The 11,231-nt window shown below is 41.4% G+C and overlaps 1 protein-coding gene across 6 annotated transcripts in view; it reads left to right on the forward strand.

Annotated features, from left to right (window-relative positions):
- Nucleotides 1-8,720, forward strand: part of COL14A1 (collagen type XIV alpha 1 chain) — a 116,078-nt gene extending 107,358 nt beyond the window's left edge. For 3 of the 6 annotated variants that reach the window (XM_052703950.1, XM_052703953.1, XM_052703952.1), the window contains exons 46-48: nucleotides 5,397-5,474; nucleotides 6,311-6,466; nucleotides 7,819-8,720. In XM_052703950.1, coding sequence (XP_052559910.1) covers nucleotides 5,397-5,474; nucleotides 6,311-6,466; nucleotides 7,819-8,144 — 560 coding nt within the window. In that variant the 3' untranslated portion in view covers nucleotides 8,145-8,720. Of the gene's footprint in view, nucleotides 1-5,396; nucleotides 5,475-6,310; nucleotides 6,467-7,252; nucleotides 7,327-7,818 lie in introns of all 6 variants that reach the window. The other 3 variants (XM_052703954.1, XM_052703955.1, XM_052703956.1) reach the window with 2 other exon arrangements.
- Nucleotides 8,721-11,231: the final 2,511 nt, after the last annotated feature.

The following is an 11,231-nucleotide window of genomic DNA, read 5'->3' on the forward strand; positions in this document are numbered from 1 at the left end:
CCACAGTGTCCCATTCCTGAATGTATTATCGCACTAGGAATACACTGAGCCAGTCATTCCAAGGAAGACCACCTCGATGAAAGGATAACTCATTCTCTTGACAGATTCTGTTTGCAGTGTCTTTAGCCTCCTAAGGTTTCTTAGGTTTCTAATACTGTGAAAAGGAACATCTCTAGCAGTCCCTATGTATTAATATTTTAGTTGTGACTTAACAGACCACTGAATGAGTGATTAAGGAGGAAACCTTGTCTTACTTGTTATATACCTAACCCTGGATAAATTGCTAGAATTTTTTTGCCCTACTTATTTGCACAAATGGAGGAGTACAGAAAAAGACATGTCTAAAGTGAATATTTGCAGCACTTATTTCTGTTATTTTTACTAGTTCACACACCGTTTTCCATTTTTATTTTAACTAATTCCAACAGCTTTTGTTTTGATTTGGTGTTTGTGAACTGGAACTTAAATAACTGGTGTCTGGTTTCTGAGTGCCGATTTACTTCTAGCTTTCAAAAGCTGAGAAAATGTACTTGTTCAACCACTCCTTGGACTTCTGCTATTGTGCTGTGTGCTGAAACGATGCACACAACTTAATGGCTACTCATTCCATCTCATTGTTACAAAAACACTACAAATACATACACTGTCACTTGGAAAGCCACAATGCTCAAGTACAGCTTCATCTGTATTTGCATTCTAGCTTTATATGAAAGAGTTACTTAAATGTGTTATCAAAAGGCCCATGTCTATGGCTCTGATGGCAGCATTCCAATGGAATTAAATGAAACTTTTGCCAGTTGAGTCAAATATTTTTATTTCCAGTTTCAGCTTCTCCTAGACAAAAAAAAAAAAAAAAGAAAAAAAGAAAAAAGAAAAGAAGAAAATCTAGTCTTGTTATACATTAGGAATACAATCATACATCTTTAAAAGAGGATAGGTATGAGTTCAGTTTTTCTCAATTGCAGTATGCAGTTCTCCTCAAAGGACAGTTTTCTCTTAAAGAGCGATTCTTAACATTTTCCTTTGAGGAGAAACATTTCATTTTCTTTTCTAGAGAATGTGCTCATGATCTTGGTTTTGTTTTTAATAACTGATGCTATCAGAGAGATCTTGAGCAGAGTTGGATATAATTGATATCAGTTGCTTGTGATCTCCATGGGGCTGAGCCCAAGCCATTGCTTATTTTGGATGAGGACAAGACTTTTAAAAAAAAAACCAGTTAACTTGGAGAAGGAAAGACAGAGTATTGCTGAAGTATGTCCAGAGCACAATATGAAAATAATTACTAGGATTTGAAGAACTCTAACTCAAATGACAATTTCTGATACACACTTTTAACCCTCACAGTAATTAGCCATTGCAAGAACCTACATGGAGAATGATGTCTTTTCTGGTTGATTTTCTATACGCATGCTTTAAATAAAATGCCACGAATGCCTCAAGATATATAAATAAATAAATGGGAGGATTTTGAATGTTCAGTCATTGATAAGAGGGAGCCATTAACTCTGACCAAGAGAATGCTGTGAATGCTAACTTACTCTCATTAAAGACTTGTGGTGGAAAGTCTATTAGTGGAGCTCATAGAGAGCTCAATTTTAACTCATGTGAGTTGCACCTTAGGAACTGGTTATTCTTGTTTCAGTGTTTATATTCTCTTTCACTTGGATAAACTTTTCTGGAAAACAAACTGAAAGAAACCTGATGCAAACTTGTATCCTGGCCTGCAGTATGTTTGCTTTAGGAACTAAATATCCATGTGACTTTAAAGAAAGTTTGACCCCATGCAAGAGCTTCATAACTTGTTCCAGAATGAATATTTTATGATTAGCCTGAGTAGGCTTGTTCTGTTTTTACCATTTCTTACTCGAATTTCTCCTGGGAACATCTCGTATGGATGTGTCTACATGTGTGTATAAAGAATAGTATCTGCGTGCTTGGAAGGCTCTGGTTTGAAAAGGCATTTGCCTTTGAAGTCATTATTTAATGTTAACAGAGTCACATAAACAATGATCCTCTTGGTAAGCATCTGTGCAGACTCCAGATGGTTATCATGGGTCAATCTTTTTACGTTGGAAGCAATTCACACAAACACACTTTGCTTTTTGTAAATGCTGAACAATTCATACTGGGCATGTATGAAAAAATAAATTTAGATGAATTTACATTGTTAAAAAACCTGCAACAAAAGTAGGGCATTGCAATTGAAGACATTTTCTATATGTTTAAAGCAAACCATGGCTAAGCAAATTTTAGATATCTGGAAACTGCATTTACAGTGCAGGACAAGAGGTGTGCATAAGAATGTTATATTTAAAATAGGTAGAATTCAATTGCTGGTAACAGAAGATGTGGCTTTGACAGGTTCTCCCAGGATTATAAATGTGGACTTGAGCATATTTCTAGCACCTAGGCCCATTTCCTACATAAATGGTGCGTGGTGCAATGCAGTCATTCATCAAAAGTTCTGAATAGCATTTTAGATTGAATCTGCAATCTGTATACTAACTAAATCTACATTAAAAATAGGAGGCTCATACTGGACTGAAAAAGAACACTCTGAAAGCAGGAATCTCATGTACTGCATTGCTGAGAACTCGAGAAGAAAAAATGCTGGCAAATTTTGAGATGCCAGAGTAATTAAAACACATAAAACCCCTTCACCTTCAGTGAGATCTCAGTGATCTTGAGTTTGACCAGAGGATGCTCATTGTCTACCTGCGAAATGGCAGGAGGGAACTATTATAGTTTTGAAAGAAAGCAGTGGTGTACAAACAAGATGTGAGGGATGTTTGATAAGAGAGATGCACTCAAATTGCCTGAAATGAAGCTCTAACCAGTGAGTAACTGGAGCAGAGCTAGAGAAGACATTTGAAACTGAATTCCTTTTTCACTTTCTGCTACCACTGGGACAAGCTGTCGTGGCTCTGTTTGATGATCCTCTGTGCTCAATATCAGATCTTGGAATAAAGTCAGAAACAAGGTCTCCAACTCCCTGGTAAATTTTTCCTCATCTTTCTGGCCTAATGCATCCAAAGCTGGCAGAAACACTGGGGAGAGGAGAACATGCAGTTGTACATCCAAGCCACAGTATCGGGATTGTGTACACTTGGACAGCCAGAATTTCTGGAAATGCAGTAGCTGGATTTCATATATATTCCACCGTGCACCTGAAAAGCTACAGAGCCTGCCCAGGGGATGGGTGTCAGCATGGCAGAGCTATCTGATGCAATTGTCTGGATTTGGAATGAGCTCCTGGCTTTTTCAGGTGGACTCATATAAATTGGAGAATGAAAGAGCTGATGAAAGGGAGAGAAGCCCCACCAAGCTCTGTAGATCTCATGCCTGGCCTGGTGATCATAGTAACTGGTGGGATCATAACACTGATGTCATTTACGTATTTAGTGTACAGATGTTTATCTATGTTGCTAGATAGGTAGACAAGTACATAATGTGCATGTGAATGCTCTCCCTACTGTGATTTAAGCTTGTCCAGTCCCTGAAGATGCTGTGTGGGAGGACTAGATGCTCCTGAAGACTTCAGCTGAAGAAGAGATTGCAGGAACTACAGATTTCACTGTCTCTGTTTCAATTCCTTCTATCATCTCCTCAAAACACGAAGAGAACTCATTTTTCTGGGTCCATATGAGACCTGCATACTGCTTGTCTTAGGAGGCACCAGACTAAATCACACAAGGAGTGGGAAGATGGAGTTAAAACTGCCTACGGTGCAGGCTCTGCAATCAGGGGGGTCAGTGTTTTCAGTGGGCTGACTTCCAATGTGCAGCTCTGTGCAGTGTAAGGACAATGCCAGCAGGTTAAAGGGCTCTGAAGTGACTCTCAGTGTTCACACTTAGGCTTTCCACTCCCCCCCTCTGCTTATACCTTTGTCAAAAGCCCAGAAACCAACTTAACAAATATGCACCACCAGATTGCTGTTCAGCAAATCCTTATTTTGACAACTTATGGAGGGCGATACATTGTGAGTGATGAGTTTTTATTACAGTATTTTCACATTTAAAGTTTATTCTTAATTGCATCCATCAGAACCTTGCTTAGGAAGGAAAAAATCTTACGTGGCTCCTTGCATAAACAAGGGTCCAGACACGGTCACCTGGAGGTGTCCTCCAGTGGTTGTTCCCTAAGATGCAACAGCTACCTAAAGAGGAGGGAAGGAAGCAGCTTGTTAGTTGAAATTGGAGAGCATGTCTCATCAAGGGTAGCAGCACTTTTTTTCTGTCTGATTTGTTTTTATGAAGGTGCTCTATATTAGCTTTCATTCTGAGAGCATGGAAGCTGTGAAGCAGTGAGAGAAATTACCAGCGTTGGGAGGTCTGGAAAACAGGGGGTAAGGTCCCACAAACCAGCCTGGATTTTGTCTTTAAACCATCCAAATCAAACACAGACTTTATGAGAGTTTCCAAGTCGCCGGTGGAAACTCATGGTCTGGAATTTGCAGCTTTGACACCTACTTGAGTTCGATACCACTCTTTGTGATCGCTACATATAGAAAGTGTTTTTATAGGATGCCATAATGGTAGGATAGAAGGTGATGGAAAGCTGGAAGAATGCAGTGCCTTGTCTGCATTACTAGATCTGTGCTCTTCACAGATCAGACCCGATGATAGCAATTCAGGGCCACGAGCAAATGGAAAATCATGAGTTTTGTGACTGCAAAGCTTTTAGACTGGAATTCAATTGGGGGACAGATTCCATCTGTGCTGAGACTTCTCTTGCATTTTAGCAGCCTGAGGCCTTTCAGTAACCCATAACAACTCTCTCCATTTATGTGTGGAACCATCTTCTGCTGAATGACCAGTGGGTGACTTCTGGAAGGGATTTCAAGAAGGTTGTACAATTACGAGCATTTACGAGATACGGTTTAGTGGCTTGTGGTAGCAAGAGTAACGGGAGGATAATTGGACTAGATGGTCTTGTAGGTCCTTTCCAACCTTGTGATTCTATGATTAAATATTTGCTTAGGGTGTTTTTGTTTGTTTGTTTGCTTGTTTTTCTGGCCACGCAGTAGTTTGTAGACAGCTTTGTGAAGTTCTGAGGGTTCTTTCACTCACTGTAGTTGTACCTTGGTATTAGTCCAGGAGCACTCTTCCAGAAGGAAAGTGCCTTTGGGAAATTGGCCTATGCCCCTACATGACACCTCAAAGCAAACACAATGGCAGCAGGAATGTTTAATGCCTCAGGAATGCTGTGATCCCCTCGTGAGGCTATCAGAGAAGGGAGGAAAAAAGAGCCAAATAGGTGTTTATTTTTACCGCCTATCTTCTCTCGCATGTGTTTTTAAGTGAAAAGTAGAATGTGGAACTACATCCCAGTTAAATAATGAACATTGCACAGCTTTGTTCAAAACGTGACTCTGTTGAGTGCTGTTTCATTAGGTTTACCGGGTGAGAAAGGAGACAGAGGAAATCCAGGTGTTGGAACTCAAGGACCCCGAGGCCCACCCGGATCTACAGGTAAAGACGTTAATAAGTGGCTTTGGGCTCCCCTGGGCCATTTGCAAAGCACCTAAGAATTTCATGGCTGTACCCTCTGCTTCGAAGGCTTATGTTGCAGAGGCATCAGTCATTGGACACCTTGCTGTTGTAACGTTTGTACGGTGCAATATGGCGTTGTGACGTGATACACAACGGTATCGTCAGTCACATCAATTTTCCTTTTCAGAGATGACATCTGATAGGTAAAAATTAATCTGGATTAATTGCATTTGTCTTTTCAGTGATTCAAGGTCAACTGTAACTTGAAGAGAAATGTGTATTAATTTAGCTCCTTAATCAAAGAGAGTTATAGTTAGTCCCTGAAAAACGGAGGGTGAAACACGCATAAAATTGCGTTGACTTTGTTAGGATGTTCTTTCCATTAGAGTATCAATATCAAGGCACAGTGCTACCCAGAAGGTGAATTGAAGCAGTGTGGGTGAAAGGGAGACCTATGCATGCAGTCCTCCCCCCATGAAACTGCCTTTCCAAATGTCTGACACTTGGTGAAACGTTTGTGCTTTGGAAATACTAGTATAAATATCTGGCTAAGAGCTGTCTTTGGCAAGGAACACAAAGCAACAGCCAGAGAAGAGGCTTGTCAGGAGCAGGAAAAAGTTTGGAGCCTTTCCCTCAGCACGTGTGGGGGAGCTGGAGCAGAGAGGCGCAGCCCCTGTGCTCGAGCCATCTGCCATATTTGTAGCGAGCTCTGTGCCATCGTCTCCTAGCACCAGGCCTGCAGCACTGCCGAGGCGATCGACCCACTGCCTTGTGAGAGATGCTAGTCACACGTTTCGTCTCCCTGTTTTATGCAGGACCTCCAGGAGAGAGCAGAACTGGCAGCCCGGGCCCACCAGGCTCTCCAGGCCCACGAGGCCCTGCTGGTCACACCGGGCCCCCTGGCTCCCAGGGCCCCGCCGGCCCCCCGGGGTACTGTGACCCCTCCTCGTGTGCTGGCTATGGTATGGGAGGTGAGTAGGCTGCGCGCGGGGGGAGGCGGGGCGAGGAAACACAGCGTGTCCTTCTAACAGCCAAAGTAAGATGGAGGCTACTGGGGATCCTTGCACTAAAACGTGATTAGCTCCGTAAAAACACACACGTCCAGTGCTGCTGAATTTAGTGGAATGAGCCCACAAACCAAAGGTGCCTGCAGCACAGTGACACGAGTCCACCATCTGATTTGGGCCTGTGAATGGAGGAAGTGTATTGGGTTTTGTCTTGTGTGTGTGTGTGTAACTGTACGAGCCTGCTCCACCTGAACGTTCTGTGTGTTGAATCCCACCTCCTAATGTTGGCGACAGCAGAGCCGTACATCTCTAGTTGTTAAAACGTGTTTCTCCACTTCCTCTTCCGTGTGCCTCCACATGGCATGAGAGCATGAACGTTACTAAACCTGCCCAGTGTAACCTGGAACAGGGATGCACGTCTGTCATTAACAAGTGAAGCAATCTGGAGAAAATGATTCTTTCTGTATCTTCTGTGTATTCTACTTTCCTTGTCTGTTGTAGCAGAGAGGCTGAGGGAAGAAGTTAACACAGTTATCAAAAGTGATGTTGTCCAGCCTAAAATTGAAATTTGTTTTAGTAAATAACTAGTTACTACAAACGTTATGCATAAGGCTTATTTGTTTGATGTTTGCAGTTTAATCTGCCCGTGAAGTGATTTGTATGTTTTACTTATGTGAATGTTTTTGTTGTCGTCTCTTCCTATCCTTTTTTCCTCACTTCCCTTCCCTGTTGTTCATTTCCTGTTTTAAGGCCCAATCCCTTACAATGGCTACCAATCCAGAAGGTGAAAGATTCATTCTGGTTCAGTCCTCATTTGGCTGAAGGTCAGATACGGATGCTGAACTGCTCTGTGCTTTCCATCGATATTGACTACCACTAATGAACCTGCTAGCTGCTGTACATGCACTTAGCTTCCTTGCACTGCTAAAAGCTATTGTCCGACCCGTTTTGCCCGTTAATCATATATTCCAGCCCATAATTGGAATAAGCTAAAGCAGGCAGATTGTGCAGTGTATAATAAGCACAGTATTACAACTGGACGTAAGACAAATTCTGGTGGTGGTTTCCAACTAACTTGGCTGTATGTTGGTGGGTTTCCAATTGCTCCAGCTTATTAATTTTCTTAAATGTTTTCACCGTTCCTTCATGTGAATAAAAAAATGCGTATTTAAAGATTATATATATATATATACACACACGCTCTCTCTATGTATAAAAGATATATATATGTGTCAATTTCCTAATGAACGCTTCAATTTTCTGCTCCCCTTCTCCTGTGTTAACCATATGAATACTCTTGGTGGTGGTGGGTTAAGGTGGATACGGTGAGCCAACTGATCAAGACATCCCAGTAGTGCAGTTGCCACATAACTCCTACCAAATCTATGACCCTGAGGACCTTTATGATGGTGAGCAACAGCCGTACGTAGTTCACGGGTCCTACCCTTTACCATCCCCATACTCCCAGTCCTCCTATCCATCACCTCATCTTGCTCAACCAGAGTTTACTCCCGTTCGAGAAGAGATGGAAGCCGTTGAGCTGAGATCCCCTGGAATTAGTCGCTTCAGAAGGAACATAGCCAAAAGAAGCATCAAGACTCTGGAACACAAAAGGGAAAATGGCAAAGAGCCCTCTCAGTGAACTGTTTAGAAAGGGAAATATTTTATGTGCATCTGTATTTGGCCCCTTGTCCAGGTGCCTGATCTGTCATTGAAGATGTTTACAGGCTCTTTATTAAAGAAAAATACATGTACCAGACCAGTTGAAACAAGAAATAAAGGTAAAATTATCTTGCATGCCAGAAACTTAGTATGTTAGTGGGTCAGTGCTAGATGATGATGGAAGATCACTTTCAGATCTTTCTCCAGAGTACAGTATTCAAGCTGTATCTGAAAAAAAATGCATCTGGTTAGTTGGTGTAGATAGAACCGTTCAACAAAGCTTATGTTTTGTTACCCAAATTTCTGCAGCTGACTGTGTTCTGTTAGTTTTGGATGAATTGCTTTTACTAGCAGAGTAACACTACTAAATTCACCAGACAAAAGTACATTATCAGGTTTCCTTAAAACCTTTCACAAAGAAGTCTTATCTTAACGGTATTTGTTTTTAACCCACATTATGCAAACACACAAGAATGTTCTGTGGGAGTACACTGATAATTTATTGTGAACCTCTCTCATTTCTGTTTTGTATGCAAATAAAAGTGGCAAGCTTTTATGTGTTGATTCTGGATTTATTTGACTGATTTTAGCTTGGAACAGTAGTGTAGATCTTCAGGGGACAGAATGTAAAGAGAAGAAAACATATTTTCCTTTTCCAGCACTTTTGTACAGTGGTTTTATTGTAAAGGTTACAGGCACTCAGCTGAAAGAATATTTAGCCTTATTTATACAATGTATGAAGAAGTGGGGAGATGAAATATGAGATAAGGAAGCTGTCCCTTCTGTGGATGTGAGATTTTGGATATTAACGTGCCAAAGTCAAAAGCCTGGAAGAAATGGTTGCAAAAGCCACTTGGATCACCTAAAAATGAGAGAAAGAAAAGAAAAAACAACAACCCAACCACTTGAGAATAACAAAGCAATTAATGAGGTTAAAACAAAGCAGACAACTTCTAAAGTGATTCAATAAACAGCTTTGAACATTACTGAGACTAAGAAACAAAGGAAGTTTTAAAGCAGAAGGTCAAAAATGTGCATACACTTAAAATGAAGTCATGGATTTTAAGTACTGTTAATCCAGCCCTACAGAGCCCTAGACAGGCTGACCTGTGGGTTCCAGGACCAGGTTCCTGCTTGCCCCTGACAAAGTTCAGCCTCTTCAATCGCAGGAGGGAGATGTGTCAGCTTTTGCTTCTGGCCACTGCCAGAAGCTCTCTTAGCTCTTGACAAAGAAGAGAAACTGGTGATGAGACAGCTGCATACCTTTACTGTATTAATCTCAAGTTCTCTGGCCCAGAAGTCAGCCTCATTAATAACACAAACAATTTACACATGCAACTAATACCCGTGGCTGTGTATATCCCAGGGCAATTTCCTGTTACGTGGCTGTATTCCTTTCTATGCTGTTTCTGTCTTCCCACTGATTTTCCCAGCCCTAAACCTCACCACTTTTCTTGTAGAAGGGTGATTAAGATTGCCATAAATGTGAGTTCCCAATACAGACTTGTATTTAAAGTATAAGGTAGATAACTTACTGACTTTTACCTTTAACCAGATTAACTCCACTTTACAGTGCTGCAAGGCAGGCGTCATCTTCCCTGTGCTTCCCCAGCAGCCATCCTGTCTCCAAGCCCCCCCAAATGGCAGGACAGGAGCCCCACGGTGCACACGCAACCATCCTCGCCATCACCGCGTATGGGAGACTACGTGCAGTGGATCAAGCAAAGAGTGTTTCTTGGTTAGGCATTCCCACTACAATTTTCTAACTTATATCCTGAAGGACAAGCTTTAATTATACGAGTTGTGCTTTACGTTTTTAATGATGGCATTAGCTGCTAACCAGAGTGCTTCATTTAGCACTGGCTCCATGTCAACTTGTTGCAGATGCAAAACTAACTTTTTGATGGCTACTATGACATATAAAAGTAATACTCAGGCTTTATGCATTTGCCAAAAGAGAGTGAGACACAGACACAGCTGCTCAGTATTTTCTCCAGAATTCAGTCACTGTACCATCAGGAGTGTCTTGCATTTTTCCAGACAGCCTAAGAAACGTAAGTTGCCGACCGTGAAGTTTGCAGCACATGAATGTATGGCTGACGTCACCCAAATCTTACCTACAAATTACATACTGCATTCTAGCACAAAACGTGTTTATTTTAACCTTTGAAGAATGCTTTCAGGATTGAATTAAGTTTCATTACTGTCGTGGAAGTGTAGCCTTGTATGTTCTATGGGCAGGAATGGGATAAACCTGAGCAAACGGCTGAAGAAATGCATATAAAATCAGATCATACCTAAAGCATTGTTTTGCTTCCTCTACACTGCTTCAACAAAATGGGTGTTGGAAACACAGACTTTCCTCACCAACCGCTGTAAAAATTGGAAGATAACAAATCAGTATAGAAAACATGAAGGGATTCATTTATTTACACTACTTTGGCTTGAAGACTGTCTATGCAGAAAAACAATTGAGAAATGTCTCTGGTCAGGTGGTGTTGCCCCTGAAATGCACGCTGTTCTTGGTGCTCTGCAGTCCTCCAGCACTTCCTTATCACCTTATCTTGTTCCAAAATGCAGATTTTAACAGATCTGTTATGTCTAATGGGACTGCAGTATGCATGTACTTGTGTTTGGATATGTGCACTGCTTTCTTGGAAGATGAGTCTTGACAGGTTGTTTTGTTCTGTTGTTTTAAATGCAATTTGGCTCCAGACGATGCCCACCAGCACCTCGGTCATGGCAGCGGGCAAAGGAGCTAAAAAGACATGGAAACTGAAGGCCTGCACAGACAGGCAAGCATCTAAATCCCACCATTTATGTTTTGTGATATGTGCAAACCGGGTTCTAGACGAAGCTTTCAAGAAACTGCACAACATGACTTCTGCGGAGATAGACAGATAAAGGTTAAACACCTCAAGCCACTTATTTTCAATCCATAACTATTCACTACTCTTACCAGATGAAAGTCAAGTTTTGCAGCTTCTACGGTGAGATACCTCATTTCAGCAAACAAGGTACTGCTCCCCTCAGGTTTAAGTATTCAAAAAAACAACAACTGTAGCCA

Source organism: Tympanuchus pallidicinctus, unplaced genomic scaffold, assembly GCF_026119805.1.
Source record: "Tympanuchus pallidicinctus isolate F22 unplaced genomic scaffold, pur_lepc_1.0 scaffold5, whole genome shotgun sequence".
In the NCBI taxonomy this organism is placed as follows: domain Eukaryota; kingdom Metazoa; phylum Chordata; class Aves; order Galliformes; family Phasianidae; genus Tympanuchus; species Tympanuchus pallidicinctus.